At 36.0% G+C, this 24,042-nt stretch overlaps 1 protein-coding gene across 1 annotated transcript in view; it reads left to right on the top strand.

Annotated features, from left to right (window-relative positions):
* The window catches only part of ME1 (malic enzyme 1), a 238,350-nt gene that overhangs the window by 32,520 nt on the left and 181,788 nt on the right, over window positions 1-24,042 (top strand). Inside the window, exons 2-3 of the mRNA XM_023589983.3 lie at window positions 3,404-3,537; window positions 12,679-12,828. Coding sequence (XP_023445751.1) covers window positions 3,404-3,537; window positions 12,679-12,828 — 284 coding nt within the window. The remainder of the gene's footprint in view (window positions 1-3,403; window positions 3,538-12,678; window positions 12,829-24,042) is intronic.

Here is a 24,042-nt window from a genome sequence, read left to right as displayed (position 1 = left end):
GCCGCAGGCTGGCATAGAGCTTGTCTCTCAGGGCTTCCTATATCAGCCTCGACTCTCTTCCCAAGGTCAGTTCCAAACTATCAGGCGAATGGCTCATCTCTCTTCTACAAATCCCAGGATCAAAAATGACTGAGCTCCCTCTTCCCAGTGTTTTCTCAAGTAAGTGTCCATTTATATCTGCCCACCAAGCAGGCGGGGACTCAACCTGAGTTACCTTACTGATGCAGCCCAATCAGAAGCCCTAAACTGATTTTTCAAAAAAGATTTGTTTATTTATTTTCCCCCCTTCCCCTCCTCCTGCCCTGCTCTTTTTGCTGTCTGTGTTGTCTTCTCATTTTCTCACCTCTAGGATTCGCTAGGATTTGATCCTGTAGACTTCTGATAGTGAGAGAAGTTCCCTGTTAATTGCGTCACCTCAGTTCCTGGTTTCTGCTGCACTTCACCTTGACTCTCCTCTTGTCTCTTTTCATGTGTCATCTTGCTGTGTGACTCACTTGCGTGTGGCACTGGCTTACCACTTGGACACTCACATGGGCACTCATGCGGGCACTGGCTCCCCACACGGGCACTCATGCGGGCACGCGTTCTCTTCTTCTTTTTCACCAGGAGGCCCCAGGGATCAAACCCAGGTCCTCCCATATGGTAGGCGGAAGCTTTATCACTTGAGCCACATCTGCTTCCCCCTAAACTAATTTTATCAAGTAAACTTCATCAGAGGTTCCTCATTGGATTTAATACAATCAAAGGGTATCACACCCAGCAGAATAGATTAGTTTACAGGCATAATCTTTCTCTTTTTGGAATTCTTAAAATAATCTCAAACTGCCACAGGAAGTTTTTGATGATTGTTTCAATCTCTCTACTTGTGACTGATTTGTTGAGGCTTCTATTTCTTCTAGGGTCAGTGTAGGGTGTTAATGTGTTTCTAGGAATTTTCCCACTTCATCGTGGTTACCTAATTTTTTGGAGTTCATTTGTTCCTATCATTCTCTTATGATCTCTTTTATCTGTGGGGTCAGTGGTAATGTCCCCTCTCTCATTTCTGATTTTATTTATTTGCATCTTCTCTTTTTTTTTTCTTTGTCAGTCTAGCTATGGGTTTGTCAGTTTTGTTGAGCTTTAAACTTTAATCTTAGCCTTGCTTTTTCTTCTCTTATTCTTCATTTTTAGGTAGAGAAAAATGTTTTTTATTTTATTTATTTTTCAAATGCATTAATGTATATAGTTTCTCATTGCAAGGAATTATTTTATGGCCTCTTGCTTAATTGATTGTTCTTACCAGTTATATCTTTAACAAGTGAAGTGTGTCTTCCATTTTATGTTACTTTTTCACAGAAATCTCCATTTCTGGTTGTAGAACATTGGCTTTAAATTCCAAAAGTAATTTACCAGGATGACTATTTTAATCATTTTAAAGAGCAGCAATTTTATTATTAAAAAAAAATTTAATACGTAAAATTAAACACAAATTTTCTATTTCGTTTATTCAAGAAATTATTGAGTTTAAGCCCTGGGGATAAAAAAATGAAAAAAGAAAAGACAAAATTACCTTACTATATAGAGTTTGCATTCTGGTTGGAGGACACAAACCACAAATTAGAAAATAGCAGTCATAGAGCTCAGGCAACATCACAGGTGTCAGCGGAGCAGCCTGGAACTTGTAGGCAAAGGACTGCCAGGCCGTGTTGGTGCCCTGTTCTCCAGTCATCCATGAGATGATTGGGCCAGGCACAGTTGTACACGCTGAGGATTATTCTCTTAGAAAGGACCATTCTGCTGCTCTTCACATGTATTGGAATGTCAGATTTTCCCCAACTGAGGGCCTCCAGCTGAACTTCAGAGAACCAGCTCTGAAGTTCAGCTGTGCTGATAGCGCCTGGAGACCTAATGAGAGGTTGAGATTGAATCAGCTCCTCCCGCTGGAGGTTCTGGAGCCATTGGTCCCAACTAGCTCTTTCAGGGAACTTGGAGAACTCTTTCAGGGGTTATTCAATGGACAATTCTGTCTCTCTGTAGGCTGCTCCTCTGACTCAGGACACTAATTATGCATACACCTTTCCATCAGTGACATGAATTAATGGGCCTACTCATATAAAAAAGTAGAAAAAAGAGAGTTGTTCATCTATTATCTTGCCTCCCCCAATTCCTGTGCTTGACTATCCTTCCAATTTGAGTCTGTCATCTCCCTCTGTGATGAACCAAATTGTCCTTTTTCCTAGAGTAGTAAACTTCAGAAGAACATAGGAGTCACCATTCTGCCGTTGTAAAAAATCTTCAGGGACAGAGAAGGATGGGTATAGAACCACCCAATGCAAAATTAGTGGGCACTTTCATATCCATCCAGGTTGTCTAGAAACATCATCAGGGTCAAGTGAATGAATCCTTTCTCACGTTGGTGTACCTGTGCCAGACGCAAAGGAACAGTAGTCATAGTTGAGTCAAAGGAGCCAGGGTAACCGCCTCCTCAAACGTCAGTATCTCCAGGGGGAGTCCTTATTCCAATTTTTGAGTTCATTCACTTACATTGGCGGCCACTTTGCCTTCTCTGCCATACCCACCTATTATACCCTATCAATGCTCTTAGGTCTTTTCTGGGTTTTTGCATCAACTCATCAATTCTGTCTTGTTTACTTGTTTTGGAGTTCTCCTCCCCAGGACATTATTACTATTGTTTTTTTACAGTTCAATTTCATGTTAACAGATAATACAGCTATAATAATAGTGTCTCAATGGATTTGAATGTGTTTGGGGAGGCTTTAGAGATGTGGAACATTTGAGGTGAGGCTTGAAAGGCAGAAAGGCAGAGAAGAAAGACATTCTTGATCCACAGCATCATGGAGGATTAAAAGGGTATGGTGTGTTTAGGCAGTGGTGAGAAGTTTTATATGACTTAGGAATATGTAGGAATAGTAGGAGATAACTCAGGAGAGGAGTGTTGGAACAGGTACCCCAAGATCATATATATAACACTTTTTCCAATCTATTTCATAGGTGAAAGCGTGGCAGGTTATAGGTGACCTACTCATGGTCATAATTTTAAAATCTCTTATAATAACCACTATTCATTTTTATATTTGATGACATTAATAATGATGATTATTTTTCTTTGCTTTGTGTGCCTTCAAATATTTTACACCCATCCATTATCTAAATTCATCCTAACACAATATCTGAATATCACAGTTCTCAAGACATTATAGTATTCTGATTTTTTAAAAATGAAGAGACTGAAGTATAGAAACATTAAATTATTTACTCACAGTCACATGGGCAAGTTAGAGTGATGCCTGATCTTCTGATTTCTAATTCCATAGCCTTACTTGATTTTTTTAATGTATACATGTGAAGTTTTTTGGTCTTTTTTTTCCCTCTGAAATTACTGTATTTTTATTTCTTTCTCTAGGATTTAGCGTTCACCCTGGAGGAGAGACAGCAATTGAACATTCATGGATTGTTGCCACCTTGCATCATTAGTCAGGATATCCAAGTCCTTAGAATAATTAAAAACATGGAGCTTCTGAACTCTGACTTTGACAGGTAACACATTATTGAAGATAGTTATATTTCTCTAAGCAATTGTCTACGTTATATATTTATTGAATAAGAAAATTAAAATGTTTTATTTAATGATTTGGAAAGAGTTGTCGACTTTGAAGAGAATTTGCCTGTAAATAAAGTGATATTTTCAAACATTTGAATGAAATAAAATTTTCTTTTCAAAACTGTGTCCTCAGAGAGACTGCTTTTCTCATGTGATAAAATTGTTGCTATCAGGAAATTTCATCATAGACTGAGGAAAGCAGTAATGGCTTTTAGTCAGATTTTCAGTCCCTTGCAAATGAAAATTCTAAGCTCGGATCTAACACTATGGTGAATTTAGGTCACTTAGTTTGCATAGAATTCAATTTCTGTGTTTGCCCAAAGATGAAGGTAACATTTTCCCTACCTTTGGTGTTAGGTTGAAGTTCTTGCTCCTCTCACTAGCAGTGAGTACTTAAGCAACCCACTGCAGCCATTACCATGACTAGCCTATCTGTTTTGCCCTCTGCTTTTTGTTTATTATTTTATTTTAAATTTTCCAAAATTTATAAATACTCTATACCCACCAAGCAACAGTTCCTACTTCTCCCATCCTCACATGTCCTTATAACCTCTAATTTAATTTCTGTCTCTATGATGAATTTACTATTTTTAGGTATTTCATGTAAGTGAAATCATACAGTATTTGTCCTTATGTACTTTGCTTATTTCCCTCAGTATAATGTCTTCAGGGTTAATGTTGCAATGTGTTTCAAAACTTCATTCCTGGGAAGCGAAGTTGGCCCAACAGATAGGGCATCCGCCTACCACATGGGAGGTCCAAGGTTCAAACCCAGGGCCTCCTGACCCGTGTGATGAGCTGGCCTACGTGCAGTGCTGATGTACACAAGGTGTCCCCCGCATAGGGGAGCCCCATGCGCAAGGAGTGTGCCCCAGAAGGAGAGCTGCCCAGCGCACAAAAAAATGCAGCCTGCCCAGGAATGGCGCCGCACACACAGAAAGCTGACGCAGCGAGATGATGCAACAAAATGTGACACAGATTCTGGGTGCTGCTGACAAGAATACAAGCGAACATGGAAGAACACACAGTGAATGGACACAGAGAGCAGACAACTGGGGTGGGGAAGGGGAGAGAAATAAATAAAAAATAAATCTTAAAAAAAAAACCCACTTCATTCCTTTTTATGGCCAAATAATATTCTATTGTGTGTATTTACCAAATTTGATTTATCTTTTCATCTATCAAAGGACATTTGGGCTGTTTCCAACTTTTGGCTGTTGAGAATAATGCTGCTATGAACATGTTGTACAAATATCTGCGTCCCTGCTTTCAATTTTTTTAAAACATGTTTCTAGGAGTGGAATTGCTGGGTCATATGGCAATTCTATGTTTAACGTTTAGGGGAACCATCATCCTGCTTTCCACAGTGACTGCAGATTTTTCATTCCCACCAACAATGCACAAGGGTTTCAATTTCTCTATATTCTCTCCAACACTCGTTATTTTCCAGTGATTAAGTAATAGTGGTATTTATTGTGGTTTTAATTTGCTTTTCCCTAATGTCTAGCAAAAGGTTGAACATCTTTTCATGTGCTTATATGGCCATTTATATTATACTCTCTGGAGTATAATATACTCACTTTATATTTGGGTTGTATGTCTTTTTTCTTTTTTTTTAGATTTGTTTTTAATTTATTTATTCCCCCCCCTTGCGGCTTGCTTGCTGTCTGCTCTCTGTTTCTATTCACTATGCATTCTTCTGTGTCTACTTGTCTCCCTTTGTTGTGTCATTTTGCTGCGCCAGCTCTCTGCGGGTGCAGGCCATCAGCTCTCCGCGAGTGTGGGCCAGCTAGCCTTTACAAGGAGGTCCTGGGACGTGAACCCAGGGCCTCCTACATGGTAGACGGGAGCCCATTCGATTAAGCCACAGCTGCTTCCCTGGATTGTATGTCTTTTTGTTGTTGAGTTGTAAGAGTTCCTTATTTATTCTAGATATTAGGCCCTTATCAGATATATGATTTGCAACTACTTTCTCCCATTCTGTAGGTCTTTTTTTTTACTTCCCCTTCACTTGCCATGCAGGCACCCACATGGGCACTCAGCTTGCCGCGTGGGCACTGGCTTGCCACACAGGCACACTTTCTCTTCTTCATTTTCACCAGAGGCCCTAGAGATCGAACCCGGGTGCTCCCATATGGTAGAAGGAGGCCTTATCACTTGAGCCACATCCTTATTGAGATATATTCATAAACACACAATCCATCCAAAGTGTATAATCAGTGAAATTTGGTATAATAACAGAGTTGTGCATTCATCACTTCAACCAATATTAGAGTGTTTTCATTATGCTAATAATAATAATAATAATAAATAGACAAACAGGAAAACTCTACCCCTTAATAATCACCTCTCAATCTTTCTATTCTTCTGGTGCCATACATAGCAGCTATTCTATTTCAGTCTCTCTAATTTATTGTATTTATATTTTGTATAGATGGAGCCAAACAATCTGAAGTATCTTTTATTTGGTTTCTTTCACTTAGTATATTTCCTTATTTTTTGTTTTTACCCATAATGGAAGATTATTAATACTATACACTATTGTACATAGTTTGCTTTGGTTATATTTTTGCCTGATATTAATACCTTGTAACGTTAATGTATATTTGTTCTGTTTCAAAGAAAAACAGTCTTAAATATGCAACGTTACCCATACTCATATTCACATGAGGTTCCGCTATGCTATAAATCCCATGTTACATTTTTAGCTTTGCCTCTAGTCATATACAAGACCTTAGACTTTTCCCTTCAAATGCTATTTACTATACCTATATATTAGCACTGCTAGTTATAAACACTGTGATGTACTTTCACTGTTTATATTCATTTCCAAAGATTTATGAACAACCTGTTTACCAATTCTGCATGGATTAAACCTCAGCATTCCATTCTCTAGCCTCATTCTATTTTCAGGTGACCTATATTTTAGTATATTCTAGTATATTTTTGTATCTTGTTTTAAAGTTTATTTTGACTGATAGTTATAAAATCACAATTTTCTTAAGATTATTGCTTGTGGGATATATCGTTTCTTTTTTTTTTTTTTTTCCAGTTTTTAATCTTTCTGGGCCTTTATATTTAAAGCACTCTGTTGTTCTAGATTCTTACATCTGGCTACTTTAAGCAGGTAAGCCTGCAGTTTTTGTTGTTTTTGCTGCCAGAGCTGGGATATTGGGAAGAATCCTCAAGCAAGAGAGCCTTATTAGTTCCTTCCAGACACAGTAGCAGTCTTTCAAGAGCAAACTCTTCTCAAATTTTCACTTGCCTTTTGTCATGTTCCAGTGGCTTCTAATAGTTGATTTTTAATGATTTTGTCTAGTTTTTATAATTGTGGGAAATATTTCTCACCTTCACATCACCATACCTGACGTCATTTAACTTAATAATTCAACCTTATTATTTCTATAGGATAGTTTTTTACAACTGGAATTACTGGGTCAAAAGATATTTGTATTTTTAAATTTTAATAGACACTGCAAAATTTATTTCTAATTCTTTACATTCTTACGAGTAGTGCATGAGAGTACCATTTTGCTCAAATTACTACTGGTGTGGAATGTTATCAGTCTTTTCATTTTTCCAATCTGATAATTGAAAATTGTATATGTTACTGTTTTAATTTATATATTAATAAATTCTCGTTAAGTTGCGAACTTTTTCATACATTCATTTACCAATTGTTTTCTTTCATCTTAGCATTGCGTGTCTTTTGTCCATTTTTATTTTGGGTGGTGTGTCTTTCTTATTGATTTATTGAGGCTCTTTTTATATTAATGCCTTTAAATCATTGTCTTTAAAAATACTATTTGTGTAAGGGGGAAATGGAAAGGAGAAATGAGTTTATATGGCTACGAGTTTCTAAAAAAGAGTCTGGAGGCTGGCAGAAGGTTTGCCCTCATGCACAACTGAGCGGAGTCAGAGAGACAGATAAAGCAGATACAACCCCCGGATGTTGGTTCCTTTGAGGGCTAAAGAGACCCATGGGAGTTATGGTCATGGCCGATGGGGTTAACTACCAGGGCAGATGGCCCCTCTTTGGAAATGGTGTTTATGTGTGATGAATCTGGACTCAGATGGGATCTCCCTTCATAAGACTTTCATGCTAATGTGCTGGAGGTGCAGTTAATGTTGGGGTTTGAGATATATTTGGGGGATTTGAATCTCTGGACTGACAGTGTGATGGCCAGATCCTGAGCCTCAACAGACTCCAGCACCTACAATCTGATTTATTGGACTTACCACACTCAGCTAAGATGGAGTTGGGGAGGGACAACCACCACACCATGGAGCCTAGAGTGATTACAACTGGGAATGGGAGGATTGCATCCGGCATCCAGGTGGAATCTGAGCCTCCTCTTGACATGGAGGTGCAATGGACACAACCAATCCAATGTCCACATAGAAGAGGTGGCATTGGATTGGGAAAAGTGGACATAATGGACAAAGGGTATGGGGAAAGGCAGGAAGAGATGAGAGGTGGAGGTGTCTTCGGGACATGGAGCTGCCCTGGATGGTGCTTCAGAGGTAATCACCGGACATTGTAAATCCTCACAGGGCCCACTTGATGGAATAGAGGAGAGTATGGGCCATGATGTGAACCAATGTATATGAGGTGCAGAGGTGCCCAAAGATGTACTTACCAAATCCAATGGATGTGTCATGATGATGGGAATGAGTGTTGTTGGGGGGGGGGAGAGGGGGGGTGGGGGGGTGGGGTTGAATGGGACCTCACATATATATTTTTAATGTAATATTATTACAAAGTCAATAAAAAATAAAAAATAAAAATAAAAATAAAAATACTATTTGTGGCCCAATTGGTTGAGTGTCTGCCTCCCACATGGGAGGTTCTGGGTTTGGTTCCCGATGCCTCCTGAAAAAACAAAAACAAACAACAAGCAAAACAAATGAAAAAACCAACTCAGGAAAGCCGATGTGGCTCAGTAGTTGAGTGCCGGCTTCCCACATATGAGATCTTGGGTTCAATTTCTGGCCCCCCAGTACATCAAAGAAAAAAAAAACCCACAAAACTCTTTGGTTGTATATTACAACACTTAAAAATTTATATAACACAAATCTGTCAGTCTTTTTTGTTATGTCTTCTGGCTTTTATTTCTTGCCTTTGAAGGCATTCCACATCCCTAGGTTATAAAAATGTTTTCCATGTTTTTCTAATCTTTTATTTTAATAATTTTAAAATTTTACTTATCCATGAAAATCCATCTGAAATTATTTTTTCTGTGTGGCATGAGGTAAGGAACTTTTTTTTTTTCCAAAAAAGATAGCTGTTTTCTTTCACTATATTACTTTTTGAAAATAGGTCATCCTTTCCCCCACTGAGTTGTCCTGCCACCTTGATTAAATTGAAGATTAAGATACATACTTGTAGCTATCTATGAGACTTAGAAATGACTTTTGGTCCCTTCCTAAAATATTCAGAGTACTATCAGTATTTTACAGAAATATTACATGGGAAATAGTAATAGTACTAGTCTATTGACATAGAAATGAATGTATATACATAATTATACATTAAGTAGGGAACTAATGATAGCTTAAAGTTGTGTGTAACCTTTCTTATAAATATCTTACCTACCTATTTACTCCTATTTCTCTATTTAAAAAATTATGACTAAAACATCTTTCTTATTTTATTTTGATTATACATGTTCTCTTGGATTCATATATTTTTCACTTTCAAAATTTTCTTTTTTGTTAGTAAGAATAATCCTAGTGGTTATAATAACATTTATTGAGCTTCTCTTGTGTGACAGGTACTGACTATGCTAATCACTTTTCAAATAATCATCATATGAATCCCTACAACAGTCTTATCAAAGCAGGTACTGGTATTATTCCCATTTTATCATTGTAAAACTTGAGTTTAGAAAATTGACTACATTGCCTAAGGGTACAATTCCTGTTAGTTGTGAATTATCTTCCTACTGCATTATTTCAGGTAAATTCTAACATTTTATGTTCTCAATTTTTAACCTGGTTAAATGTTTTCCATAATACCATAAAAGTGGGTAAAAACCTAATGTTGAACTTGGGGGAAAATTGTACCAAATTAATTTCACCTTTTTTTTTTCTTAATAAAATTGAACTTCCTTAATTAAACACATTTAGAAATACTGGTGTGAACCACTGCCATTAATGGGAGACTGCACCTCATCTTCCAATTTAAAAATAGAGATCAAGATTATATAGAATTGGGAGCAGATGTGGCTCGAGTGGTTGAGTGCTTGCTTCCCATGTTGTGGTCCTGGTTTTGGTCTCCTGTGCCTCCTAAAAACAAAGACAAACAACAAGCAAACAAATGGGGGAAAAATAAATAAATAAAACAACCAACTCAGGAGCCCATGTGGCTCAGTGGGTGACCGCCAGCTTCCCACATATGAGGTCCCAGGCTCAATCCTGTCCCCCAGTACCTCAATTCCCTGTCTATATATAAAAGATTATATAGAATGACTTGTACAGTTTGAAACTGAGCTATTGGATAAGCACATAAACCAGTTTAGCTGCCATGTCTTTATTACAAAACTCGACCATTTTCTTTTGTGGTTTCTTCTATTTTACATTGAAACTTTATACGCCCCCACCAGAGGGCTCATATTTGTGGTTCTAAAAAATTTTCCACCATTCTCTGTTTAGTTATTTGCCTTTCTGCCATACTCTTTATTCTCTCCATTTGTAACTTTTAGCAGACATATGTTTGAGCTTCTCAGTTTGTCCAGTGTGTATATAGTTGCTTTTTCTTAAATGTCTTCACAGTCTTTTCTTCTATTGTTCCTTAGATACTTCCCTTAGTCGCTTATATGTTACTTTTTAGTTTTTCCTGGGCCATTTTATTAGCTACCTCCTAGAAGCTGGTGATATATTTATTTTTACCACAGACTGTTCCTCAGATATTTGGTGAGCATCAACTAAATGCCAAGTACTGTTTCAGGGATTGGAAAAACAAAGATGGAGATCTGTGATTTCATGGAATTTATACTCTGGCAATAGACAGTAACTAATAAACATAGTAAGTGAATTATATAATAGCCAGAAAGTGACAAGTACAATGTAAAGAAAAAAGTTAGAGTAAGAGGGACTGAGAGGGTGAGGGGTGTGTGTGGTCAGTTTGCATTGTTAAATTGGGTGAAAAGGGCAGAATTCCTTGAAAAGGTAAGTTCTAAGGAAATAATTAAAGACTGTGAGGCAGTTAGCCATGAAGATATCTTGGGAACACTGTTCTTCTCTGGCATTTTCAAGGATCAGCTATGAGATCTGTGGCTGGTGCTGAATGAGCAAGATGAAGACTGGAAGGTTAGAAGAGGATAGTAGTGACTAATGGGGGGTGGGAGATGACAGATTGTGTATGGATTTATAAGGTACTAAAGTACTGTTACACTGATTGTAAAGGGAAGCCAGTTCAGTATTGTGAGCAGAAGATCAGCATGATCTGAGTTACATTTCAAAAGGATCACTCAGGCTGCAATGTTGAGAATAGAAAGAGGTCTGGGAGAACTGTAAGAAACTATTACTGTAATCCAGGCAAGAGATGATGGTGATTTCAGTCCATGGTGGTAGCAGTGAAGGTAGTCAGATTTTAGATATATTTGGAAGGTAGAACCAGCCCATTTCCTGATTATTAGATATAAAGTGTTAGAAAGCTTTTGGAGGACGAGGATTAAAAAGTGAAGAAACAAAAATAATTGACCAGTGAGGTAGGAGGAAACCAGGAGACTATGATGGCCTGGAAGTCAAGTGCAGAAAGTGTATCAAGCCCTAGGGAAAGCTACCCACGTCAAGGGTTCTGATAATTGAAATAAGATGAGGCTTGAGAATTTAATTTAGCAATGATGACTTCTGCATTGCTAAATTAATTTTAGCATGACTAATGCTAAATCCATCTTCCTCCCACGTATTGTTTTGCTGGGTTATACCAACCACCTAGTTGTCCAAGCATTAGAACCCATATTGGGGAAGCAGACTTGGCCCAGTGGATAGGGCGTCCACCTACCACATGGGAGGTCCATAATTCAAACCCTGGGCCTCCTTGACATGTGTGGATCTGGCCCCCGCGCAGCGCTGATGCGTGCAAGGAGTGCCCTGCCATGCAGGGATGCCCCCCGTGTAGGGGAGCCCCATGCGCAAGGAGTGCGCCCCATAAGGAGAGCCGCCCAGCGCAAAAGAAAGTGCAGCCTGCCCAGGAATGGTGCCGCACACATGGAGGAGAGCTGATGCAGCAAGATGACACAACAGAAAGAAACACAGATTCTCGTGCCACTGACAACATAAGCGGACAAAAAAGAAGAACATGCAGCAAATGGACACAGAGAACAGACAACTGGGGCGGGGTGGGGGGGAGAAGGGGAGAGAAATAAATAAATCTTAAAAAAAACAAACAAACTATATTGTACTTCTGACTCCAAAGTCTGTGCATTTTCAACTACTCTAGGAAATGGAAATCAATCCAAAAAGCCTGGTAACTTGGTTGATTCCAGTTGTGCAAGATTCTTTTAAGTTGGATCAAGCAGTTTGAGTTTTATTCTGTAAATGACTGAATGTTACCGTAACATAAGGTTTATGTTTAGAAAGATAACTCTGGATCAGAACTGACATTAGAAAGAAAAAAGCCACAAATAGTAAGAAAGTCCCTGAACAAAACTTGCCTATCTTATAGTTATTTTTTGGGTCAGTGCTACTCTTTTCCTGCTTATTTCCTTTCGTGATTAAATATTGCAGTTAAAGGGCGAGGTCTTTGTATTTACTTAAAGTTTAAACTATATGTATAGTGGTATTTTCATCCATGTTTAATTGTAAAATAGGGGAAAAGTCTAAATACAGTCTTTTAAAAAATTAAATAAAATGGTGCTATTTCAGCAGTGGTGTTAACTTTCAGTGGCACTGGCTCAAGTTTATGGTTCTTCATTCTTGAAGATGTAAAAGATTTCTAGGTTTTTTTAATCAGATGTTTCTGTGTAATTTTTAAAAATCCTTTATACTTGGTTGAGAAAAATGTTCATTTTCTAAGTAGCTATATAATGGCTTTATTGGAATATAGATCTAATTATATCCAATCTCTACAGGTATCTTCTCTTAATGGATCTTCAAGATAGAAATGAAAAGCTCTTTTATAGAGTGCTAATGTCTGACATCGAGAAATTCATGCCTATTGTTTATACTCCTACTGTGGGTCTGGCTTGCCAACAATATAGTTTAGCATTTCGGAAGCCAAGGTATGTAAACTTTTATTTTAAATAAAACTCATTTATTTATTTTTTTTCTTCCCGCCCCCCCTCCAACTCATTTATTTATTAATTTAGTAAGATTGTTGCAGTAATTTTAAGTTATTGAATAAACTCTGTGTTTGGAAAAATCAAATTCAGGCTTTGCTTAAAAGGACATCAAACATAAATATTTTTATGTAACATTTAAAAATATAGGGGCGGCAGACTTGGCCCAGTGGTTAGGGCGTCCGTCTACCATATGGGAGGTCTGCGGTTCAAACCCCGGGTCTCCTTGACCCGTGTGGAGCTGGCCCATTTGCAGTGCTGATGCGCGCAAGGAGTGCCCTGGCACGCAGGGGTGTCCCCCGGGTAGGGGAGCCCCACACGCAAGGAGTGCGCCCCGTAAGGAGAGCCGCCCAGCGCAAAAGAAAGTGCAGCCTGCCCAGGAATGGCGCTGCACACACGGAGAACTGACGCAGCAACGTGACGCAACAACAAAAAAAACACAGATTCCCGTGCTGCTGACAACAACAGAAGCAGACAAAGAAGACGTAGCAAATAAGACACAGAGAACAGACAACCGGGATGGGGGGGAGGGGAGAGAAATAAATAAATAAATCTTTTAAAAAAATAAATAAAAATATAATATTTCCTCTGTAGATTTAAGATCATGGGAAAGTATTTTTAAACCAATTTTGATTTCCCTTTCTGCTTGATAAACTGATTTACTTAGATAGAAAGTAATTGATCATAATTAAATTTGGCTTTGAGATGTTAATTACCATTACTATTAATACTTTTTAAAAGAATAAAATTTTATTATAATCTATAAATACTTTTTAAAACAAGGAGATTGAAATAAATACTTTTAACAGCAGCAGCAACACAACAACATAAACTACAGTTAAATATATTTGTGCTTTAATTATAGCTCTAAATTTAAAGATAAAAAGAAATATTTAAACTTTTTGTCATAAAGTAAAAGTCTTGTGAAAGTATTGTCATTAAAAGGTGTATTCAGAGATAGTATTTGAAATTAGATTGAATATTTGAATTTCACAGATGTATTGATATATTGGTAATATTTACCACAGTTGTGCCACATTGCTCTTTGTATAAAGAAAAGAATTAGCTCTCTCCTTTATTTAAAGAGAACAATTAAATAAATATCTGCAGATGATCTTTTAATCTACATTAATAGCACTTATCTGTGTTACAGTAATCTAATGACTGTCTTAAGAGTGAATAAATGTTTTTTTAATAATATAAGTGCAAGAGTTGGAATCTAGTTAGTAATTTCATTTTGAAGAATAATTATTTGTTGGATTATATTAAGAATATAATTTTTTAGTTATACAAATTCATATGCATTATGGAAAAATACATATTCAGTATGGAAAATAAGAAAATACAATATTTAGAAGGAAGAAACATTTAAAAAATACCATATTGCTTTATACCAAAATACCTTGAACACATGCGAGTACAAATACATACTGTTTTCTCTGAGTAAAATATCATAACTATCTGTCCATGTCTATAAATAGATTTCTATGTTAAGAAAATCTTTTTTCATTAAATCATTTTTATTGAAGTATAGCATTCATACATGAACATACATAAACAATAAGTATATAGTAAAAGTTGTGAACTTACACAACAAACACGCATATCGTTATGTAGGGCTCCCGTGCATTACCCCACCATGAATACCTTGCATTGTTGTGGAACATTTGTTACAAACTATGAAGGATAATTGTCAAAATAATACTACTTACTATAGCCCATATCTTAGATTTGGTGTATTTTCCCCCAGCCCACCTAATTATCAACACCATGTATTATACATTTGTTGTAGTTCATGAGAGAACGTTCTCATATTTGTTCTGTTAACTATAGTCCATCTTCAACACCTGTGTTATATAGTCCCATGCTTTGTACATTCCATTCAGTGTGTATAATCAGTGGCTCTCATTTTCATCATGAGTTATGCTGTCATCATCTCAGTCAATTTTTGAACGTTTTCATTACTCCAAAGGAGAAACCCCATACCCTCTTAACACCTCCTTATTCTTGTCGCTTAGAATTGATATAATTACTTATTTGCCTTTGCTGCAAAAATAATACAATATTGCTGTTTACTATCGTCCATAAATTACATTAGTTGTAATTTTCCCACGTATCACCTTATTCTTAACACTTTATAGAAGGTTCTTATATTTATACTCTTAACCACAATTTTCATCTACCACAAAAGTAACTATGTTATACAATCCCTAGATTATTTTCTAGTTTCCTTTCAATTGACGTTTACTTCCACAGACTACCTTTCAGCCACAATCACATTTATAAATCAACAGTGTTAGTTATACTCACTATAATGTGTTACATCAGCTCTATTCATTTGCACACTTTTACAATCACCTTATTAAAAAAAGAAAGAATCTTAAAAGTGTATGGGTCAGGAGTGGATGTGGCTCAAGTGGTTGAGTGCCTGCTTCCCACATGGGAGGTCCCAGATTTAGTTCCAGGTGCCCCCTAAAAAAGTACAAAAAAAAAACAACAAACCAAGCAAACAAATGAAAATACCAACTCAGGGGACCAGACGTGGCTCATTGGTTGAGTGCCATCTTCCCACTTATGAGGTCCCCGGTTCAGTACCTGATCCTGGTACTCAAAAAAGAAAGTACATATGCATAAACTTGTTTGAAATTTAGTTTTAGCATATTTATTGAAATTCTAACATTTCTGAGAGATTGATAAGTATTAATAACTGTAATTAATATAGAAGAGCCTAGCTAAAGTGACATAAAAATCTCAATAGCAACAGTTATATTTTGAGCACCTATTATAAACTAGATGCTTTTTAAAGAGCTTGATATACATTGGTGTACATATGTTCTAAGATCGGATGAGACAGAAGTAGACATAAAACATAAATTGTCTGGAATGTTTGAGGATAATAGTGTTATGGAGAAGGGAACAGTAGATAGGAAAAGAGGGGATCTGAAGTATCAGTTGGTTTAGAGGAGGCAGTTGTAATTTTAACTAGAGTGGGCAGTGTAGGCCTTATTGAGAAGATGATATTGAGAAGTCAGGGAGGGAGCCAAGTAGATACAAGGAGAAACATGTGCCAGGCAGAAGGAACAGCCAGTACCACCCCTAAGTGGGAGCATGCCTGGTGGGTTCAAGGAACTGCAAAGAGAGAGACCTGTGAAGATGGAGTAGAGTGGGAGGATGGGAGAGTAGTAGATGAGGTCACAGAGGCAGCAGGACAATGTCGATCCTTTTGTTTCTTCTATGCTGTTTTAAAGAACATTGGCTTTTTCTGTTAGTTAAATGGAAAGTACTTAATAATTTTGAGCAGTGGCATTACATGACTAATATTTTTAAAAAGAACACTGACTGCTGTGTTGAGAATAGGATTTAAGCAGCCAGAGAATTGGAGAACCTGGTTAGAAGTTTATTGTAGTAAACCTAGTGAGAATTGATGTTGGCTTAGATTAGGAAGGTAACAGTGGAATTAGGGAGAAGAGGTCAGATTCTGGATAAAGATAAAGTCATGAAGATTTTCTCTTACACTGGAGATTTCCGGAGTAGTGGTTTAAAGTATGGACTCTGGAGTAGATTATCTATTTTCACTTACTGGTTTTTTCACTTACTTGTTGTAACCTGGTGTAAATTATTTAATCTTTCTATGCTTCAGTTTCCTCCTTTGTAAATTAGGAATAATACTGTAGACTGCCATATCTTAGCCAGAATTTTTAAGCCCAAACCTTTGAAAATTTTTAAATTCTCATTTGAGATAAAATCTTCTTGTCTGAACTCATTTGGTTGCAAAACCTGAACTAAATTTATATAAGAATATTTATTATCTTTATTCATCTGATTTACTGTTATTTGTTTTTCTGTAGAAGTATTATTGTATTTGATTATAGGGAGCTATCCAGAAATAAGTAATTAAAATATAAGTAAGTACATAGATATACGGGTTTATATAGATAGGGTGGGGGAAAGGATTGGAAAGGCATTTGTGGCATAATGATCACAAATGTGGAATATAGCTGGAGGTATTCATTGTATTATTTCTTCAACTTTTCTGTATATTTAAATTTTTTAAAAGAAAACAAGTTGAGAAAGAAAATCAAAGGAATGTTTTACTACCAGCAGAAATAGTAGTTTCTAAAACTTTATATATCTCTATGTCATTTTCTGACATATTGCTTTTTAAAAAAATTATTTTAACATGTGCAACGCAAAATTTCCCTTTCAACCACTTTCATTTGTAAAATTTAATATTAATACATTCACAATATTGTGCTAACATCACCACCATTAGTTATCAAAAACTTTGTCAGCACTACGAAAACTCTGTATCCATTAAGCAGTAACTCTCCATTCCTACCCCAACCCATAACCTCAGCCATAGTAACCTGTAATCTATCTCTTGTCTCTATTTATCTTGTTATTTTAGATATTTCTTATAACTGAAATCATATGAGTCCTTTGGCATATGCCTTATTTCTTTCAGCATAATGTCTCGAAGGTTCATGGATTTGTAGCATGTTTCAGAAACTCAGTCATTTTTATGGCTGAATAATATTCCTTTCCATATTGTCATATTGGTTATTTCTTTTCTTTTTTTTTAAAGGTTTATTTATTTATTTAATCCCACCCCTCCCCCGGTTGTCTGTTCTCTGTGTCTATTTTGCTGCGTCTTGTTTCTTTGTCTGCTTCTGTTGTCGTCAGCGGCACGGGAAGTGTGGGCAGCATCGTTCCTGGGCAGGCTGCACTTTTGCGCTGGGCGGCTCTCCTTACAGGCGCACTCCTTGCGCATGGGGCTCCCCTACGTGGGGGACACCCCTGCGTGGCAGGGCACTCCTTGCGCGCATCAGCACTGCACATGGGCCAGCTCCAGACAGGTCAAGGAGGCCCAGGGTTTGAACCACGGACCTCCGATGTGGTAGACGGATGCCCTAACCACTGGGCCAAGTCCGTTTCCCTCTTATTTTTTTTAATTAGAGAAGTTTATAAGTTTACAGAAAAGTTGTACAGAAAATAGAATTCCCATATACTACCACTTACACATTTTTTGCTATGATGAACACATTGCATTAGTACGGTACTTTAGTTACAGATGAAAAAATAATATTGTTATGATCATATTATTACCTATAGTCTATAGTTTAATCAGAGAGTACTTTTTATGTTGTACAGTTCAGTGAATTTTTTGGATTTTTTATTCTAATAACATATAAACCGAAAATTTCCTCCTTTAACCACATTCAGATCTATAATACATTGCTGTTAATTACGTTCACAGTGTTGTGCTGCCATCACCACCATCCATTACCAAAACTTTCCATCAATGCAAATAGAAACTCTGTACAATTTAAGCATTAACTCACCATTCCCTATCCCCACTCCAATATGTGGTAACCTATATTCTAGATTCTGACTCTGTGAGTTTACTTATAATTATTTTATGTCAGTGAGATCATATAATATTAGTCCTATGCTCTCTTTTAGGAGTATTATAATTCTCGCTGGTCTTTGATCCATTTTGAGTTGATTTTTGTTTATGGTGTGACATAGGGACCCACCTTCATTCTTTTGCAAATAAATGGAGATCCAGTTTCACAGCACCATTTGTTGAAGACACTGTTCTTTCACATTGAGTGTTTTTTACCCCCTTGTCAAAAAGCACTTGGTCGTAAATATAAAGGTTGATTTTTGATATGTCAGTTTAATTCCATAGGTCTACCTGTCTGTCCTTGTGCCTGTAACATGCTATTTTGATTACTGTGGCTTTGTAAGAAATTTTAAGATCAGGAAATGTGAGAGCTCCACCTTCATCTTTTTTCAAATTGCTTTGGGTATTCGGGGCCCTTTACCTTCCATATACATTTGATGATTGGCTTTTCCCTTTCTTCAAAGAAGACTGTTGTAGTTTTGATGGGGATTGCATTGAATCTGTAAATCACTTTGGGTAGAATTGACATCCTAACAATATTTAGTCTTCTATTCCATGAGCATGGAATGTCCTTCCATTTATTTATATCCTTTTAGCAATGTTTTGTAGTTTTCTGTGTACAAGTCTTTTCTGTCCTTGATTAAATTTATTTCTAGATATTTGATTCTTTTAGTTGCTATTTAAATGGAATTTTTTTTCTTGATTTCTTCTTTTGGTTGTTGAGGATTTGTGTATACAAATACTACTGAATTTTGGGTTGTTAATGAGAATTTTAAAAGCATTTTCCAAAGTGTGATCAGACAAGCACCATTGTTCACCAAAAGCTATGGTGAAAATGTGGTCTCTGCTTAAATTAATTGAAAAAAATCTCAAATAAAATTAAACAGGATTCTTTACTGTAAGATTTTGTCAGATTAATGCATTTTGTAACATTTTTGAAGAATGAGGATTAGATTTAATACAGACAACATACTTTGCATTGCTTTTGGCACAATATAACCATTCCCAAATGGTGGTTATTGTTACTGCTATTACTGTAAGTCACAGGGTTTCTTGATGACTGAAGGGATGGTCCTATTCACTGAGTTTCAGGATATTAGAGTAAGAGTAGAAAATTCATTTTGGGTTATGTAGTTTTAAATATCTTTAGAACTTCCAAGTTTAGAAGGGTCTGTTAGGCAATTAGTAGATACTGTATTTAAAGTTTCTAGCAGTATAACATATACAATGTATATTCTGCACAAACAGTACTTGTTTTTATTCTGAGAATGACAAAGATTATTAAGAAGACTTTCCTAAGGAGATCCAATCAGTGAAGTGATTTTATTTTTTCCTAGAAAATCCTGAGTGGTGCATAAAAGAAAGTATACAGATGAATAAAAACAAAATGTTACCATTGCTTTTACTATATTTAGCACTTGTTTGTACGTTTATTTCCTTTAGAATATCAAAAAAAGGTTTGAGGTTAAGTATTCATTATTTAAAGTGTGAAAACTAAGCTTTCATTATTACCTCATTTGAAATTTCCTATGAGGAAGTGTACCTAATAATATAAAAATAGTTCTGGCTATTATTTGAAATGGAGATGTATTCAGATCTGAAAGTCTAAATATTATTTAATTATATGTAAATATGTGGACTCTGCAGCTGTGTCAAAAGTTCAGCAAATTTTGTAGTATTAATGGGTAACTCATTTAATTGATACTTGATTTATGAATAGCAGCAAGAAAAAAAATAGTTTTAAAATAATGAATGAAATCTTTCCAAAGGTAATACTCCTTCAACTAAAGAATGTCTTCATTATGTAGTGCAGATTGTAATTATTATAACTATCAAATGAATAGAAATTTGCATATTACTCTTGCTTTTAAAATTTTCTCTAGCTTTAAATCTACCTGGCATAATCTATTTTAGTGACACACTGTACAGATTTATGATGGCAATTTTGCTGTGTTTTTAGTAAGCTATAAGTCATAAAATGTCATTGTTTGAATATATATAAAGTGAACTTAATTTGCTTATGGAAAAAAACATAATTTCTTAGCCACTTTTTCATAGCATGTTAAATGTTTAACCCTTGAAGTACTTTTATAGTTTAATGATATTCTCCTTGTTATTGGACTATTATAACATGAATTGACAGGTAACTCTGTGCCTGGTTAATGGACTCTTTTGTCATCTTATTCCCAGACTTAGGTATAACTAACTTTTTTTTCATGGATCTAGTTAATTTCTAAGGGCTAACAGAAGGTCCTAAACCTCTCGATAGTCCTGGATACTAGAGCTGCCCAAGTGAACCAGGACAATTCTTGATTGAGTTTAGCTTTTTATTTTCCCAGAGTTTAGAACTGTTAATTTGTCCCAAACTCACTGAAGCAAAAATCATGAAAGGATTTGGCTTTTTTGAATTAAACCAAATTAGGATCTTCAGAAATATTTTTGACACCTTTGAGGGACCAGGGGAATTTTTTTGGCTCATAGCCCTGGTTGAGTTTGTGATTTTTCTACTGTGTTATAATTTTCAACATTCCAGAAATTCTCTTAGGTATCAAATAGTTGATATTTAGGAGAGCAAATTTTTTATTACTTCAAGAAAAATGATTTAAAGGACTTAATTAATGTTAGATATTAATCGAATTTTCAGCATTTAACTCTAGTAATTAACCTTTGATTTTGATTTGTACTAATTCTAAAATAGTCTTTTTTTCATTTATTTCATTTCTCTTAAAATAGGGTTAATGTTTGCATCAATCCCTACCTTAAAATATTTAAAGGTAGGGAATAAAAAACTACATAGTTGAATGTCTTTTTCAAAGATATGAAACAAGATAGATGGAATGCCTGGACTAATTCAGGCCTTTTAACTGTTATCTCAATTTATATTTTTAGATAGAGGTAATTATTTGCAAAAAAGTTGATTTTTCATTTATTATGGAGATGTAGATGGTTTCTTGAATTACCAATTAATTAGAATGAACTTTTTTTCTGAGCAGAATAAATATTATATTTATGAAAATGTACATGTTGCCCATGCTCAGTAGGAGTGAATAGCATATCCTAGTCTTCAGTACTGGACATTTGGTGCATTCCTAGGAGAGGTTTAAAAACCAAACTATCTTCCTTTGTAAGAATTGCCTTAATTAGGAAAGGTTTAGAGAATGGAAAAAATGTAGACATGATTCAAACATCAGTTCCTCAAATCAGAATCTAGGAGTTGTCTAAATTTATGCATAGACATATAAATCTTTTTTTAGCAAGGCTGTGAAACTTATCTTTTACTGTGAAAGGCCCTAAAAAGCATAAAGTAACAGTTCATCGAATTTCCTTATTCATCTAGAGACTTTCAGTATGGAAAACTTGAATGGAAATTTAAGTTTTGCATCCAAAAATAACTGCCACAAACTGTGTGGTAGACCCAGGTGTTTTGATTTAAGAATATACATAGCATATGGAGAATTAAGTAAAATCTCCAAATGTATTAAATTGGATATTATTTTTTCCATCTTCAAGAAGAGTAAATAACTTGTAAAGAGTATTATAGATCTTAGTTTTCATTACAAAAATATGGAATTTTAAAAATGTGAGGCAATTGATCTTAACAATACTTTATATCACACACATGCACCACATTTCGAATACTGCATTTAGTTTTGGACACCATGTTTTGGAAAGGTCATTGGCAACTGGGATGTAAGTAGAATAGTGTGACCATAGCAGTGACAATTATGAAAAGTTCATAAGAAAGAGTTGGAGGAAATGGGAATGTATAGCATTAAAGATTTGAAAGTTAAATCTTAAGTTATCAGTTATTTTAAAAATTTTCATGTAGTAGAAAGAATAAACTTGCAAGGGTATAGCCTCAGAATGGCTGAACTGAAATCAGCAGATGGATGCTATTATAGGAATATAGATTTAACTTCAATTTAAAGAAAGCTTTTCTGCTAATTTAATTGTCTGACATTGGAATAGACTTCCTTACTGCTTATCATTGTAAATTTTCAAGAGGTTTGGTTAACCATTGGTCATAAATGTTATAGATGAGATTTTTATATGGTTGTAAATGTAAACCAGTTGAAATCTGAAATCACTTTTAACTAGAAAATTCTGTGAATAATTTAAAAAGGACTTTAAAGATGAATAAATTCAGGGGTTTAGAACATCTAAAATACAACTAACACATATCATTTTGTATAACCCTACTTTCTAATTTAGAATGCCTTTTAAGTACAACTTCTATCACAATTTTAAGAATTATTAAAAAAAATTTTTCAAATGAGGGATTTCAAATAGACTTACAATGATTCAATTTCTTATCTCATCAAGATTTCTACCCCATTCCCCAAACAAATACACAAACATGTCAGTTTACACAGTTGTATCTTGGATAAAATGTTTGAGTTCAACAGTTCTCTAATTTAGTGAATAAAAAGTAATTATAGGGAAGTGGATGTGGCTCAACTGACTGGGCTCTCGTCTACCATGTGGGAGGCCCTGGTAGGCAGGCTGGCCTTACAGCCAGTGCTTGCAGAGAGCTGACAGCCCGCGCCCATGGAGAGCTGGCGCAGCAAGATGACACAACAAACAGAGACAAGCAGACACAGAGGAATGCACAGTGAATGGACACAGAGCAGACAGCAAGCAAGTGGGAAGGGGGGAATAAATAAATAAATCTTAAAAAAAAGTGTTACTATAGGGGAGCAGATGTAGCTTAGTGGTTTGCTTGCTTCACATGTACGAGGTCCCAGGTTTCAATCTTTGGTACCTACTAAAAAAATAAAAAGTGGGAAACGGACTTTGGCCCAGTGGTTAGGGCGTCCGTCTACCATATGGGAGGTCCGCGGTTCAAACCCCGGGCCTCCTTGACCCGTGTGGAGCTGGCCATGCGCAGTGCTGATGCGCGCAAGGAGTGCCGTGCCACGCAAGGGTGTCCCCCGCGTGGGGGAGCCCCCACGCGCAAGGAGTGCGCCGGTGAGGAGAGCCGCCCAGCGTGAAAAGAAAGAGCAGCCTGCTCAGGAATGGCGCCGCCCACACTTCCCGTGCCGCTGACGACAACAGAAGCGGACAAAGAAACAAGACGCAGCAAATAGACACCAAGAACAGACAACCAGGGGAGGGGGGGAAATTAAATAAACAAATAAAATCTTAAAAATAAATAAATAAATAAATAAAAATAAAAAAATAAAAAGTAATTACCTCTTTCTGATCTAATGTTACAGTTTTTGTATGTTATTTTCAGAATATTTGTTTCTTTGTATATGCTCTTAAACTCACATTTATTTTTGTTTTTTTCAAACTTCCTTGCAGTTTAGCTAGTGGAGAAATTATTGGGAGGCATTTCCTCTGAGACAAAAGTTTTTCATTACCTAAATCAGGAGTTGAGGAGAAAGAGGAAGATTAGAGTTACCTTTTATTTTCCCTTCCCACATGCTTCCCAGTTATGCTTCTTCCAAAAATTCAAACGTTTATTTTCATCAGTTTTCTTTATAAAATAATCTATATTTAATATGGCCTAAGAATTCTTTTATGTGTTTTCAGAAATGTTGGCTATTTTGTACATAGGTAATTATTTAGTATATATTTTAGCTATTTAAATCAAAGCTGCAGAGCAGGTGTAGCTCAGTGGCTGAGTGCCTACTCCTTATGTACGTGGTGCTGGGTTCAGTCCCCAATACTGCCTAAAAAAAAATGAATAAAAATAAAGGCATATGTGAAAATATCAATTTTACCTCAATGCCATATATATTATTTTA

The sequence above is a fragment of the Dasypus novemcinctus genome, chromosome 11 (assembly GCF_030445035.2).
Source record: "Dasypus novemcinctus isolate mDasNov1 chromosome 11, mDasNov1.1.hap2, whole genome shotgun sequence".
Classification (NCBI taxonomy): Eukaryota; Metazoa; Chordata; class Mammalia; order Cingulata; family Dasypodidae; genus Dasypus; species Dasypus novemcinctus.
This window is presented reverse-complemented; position numbering and strand designations above follow the sequence as displayed.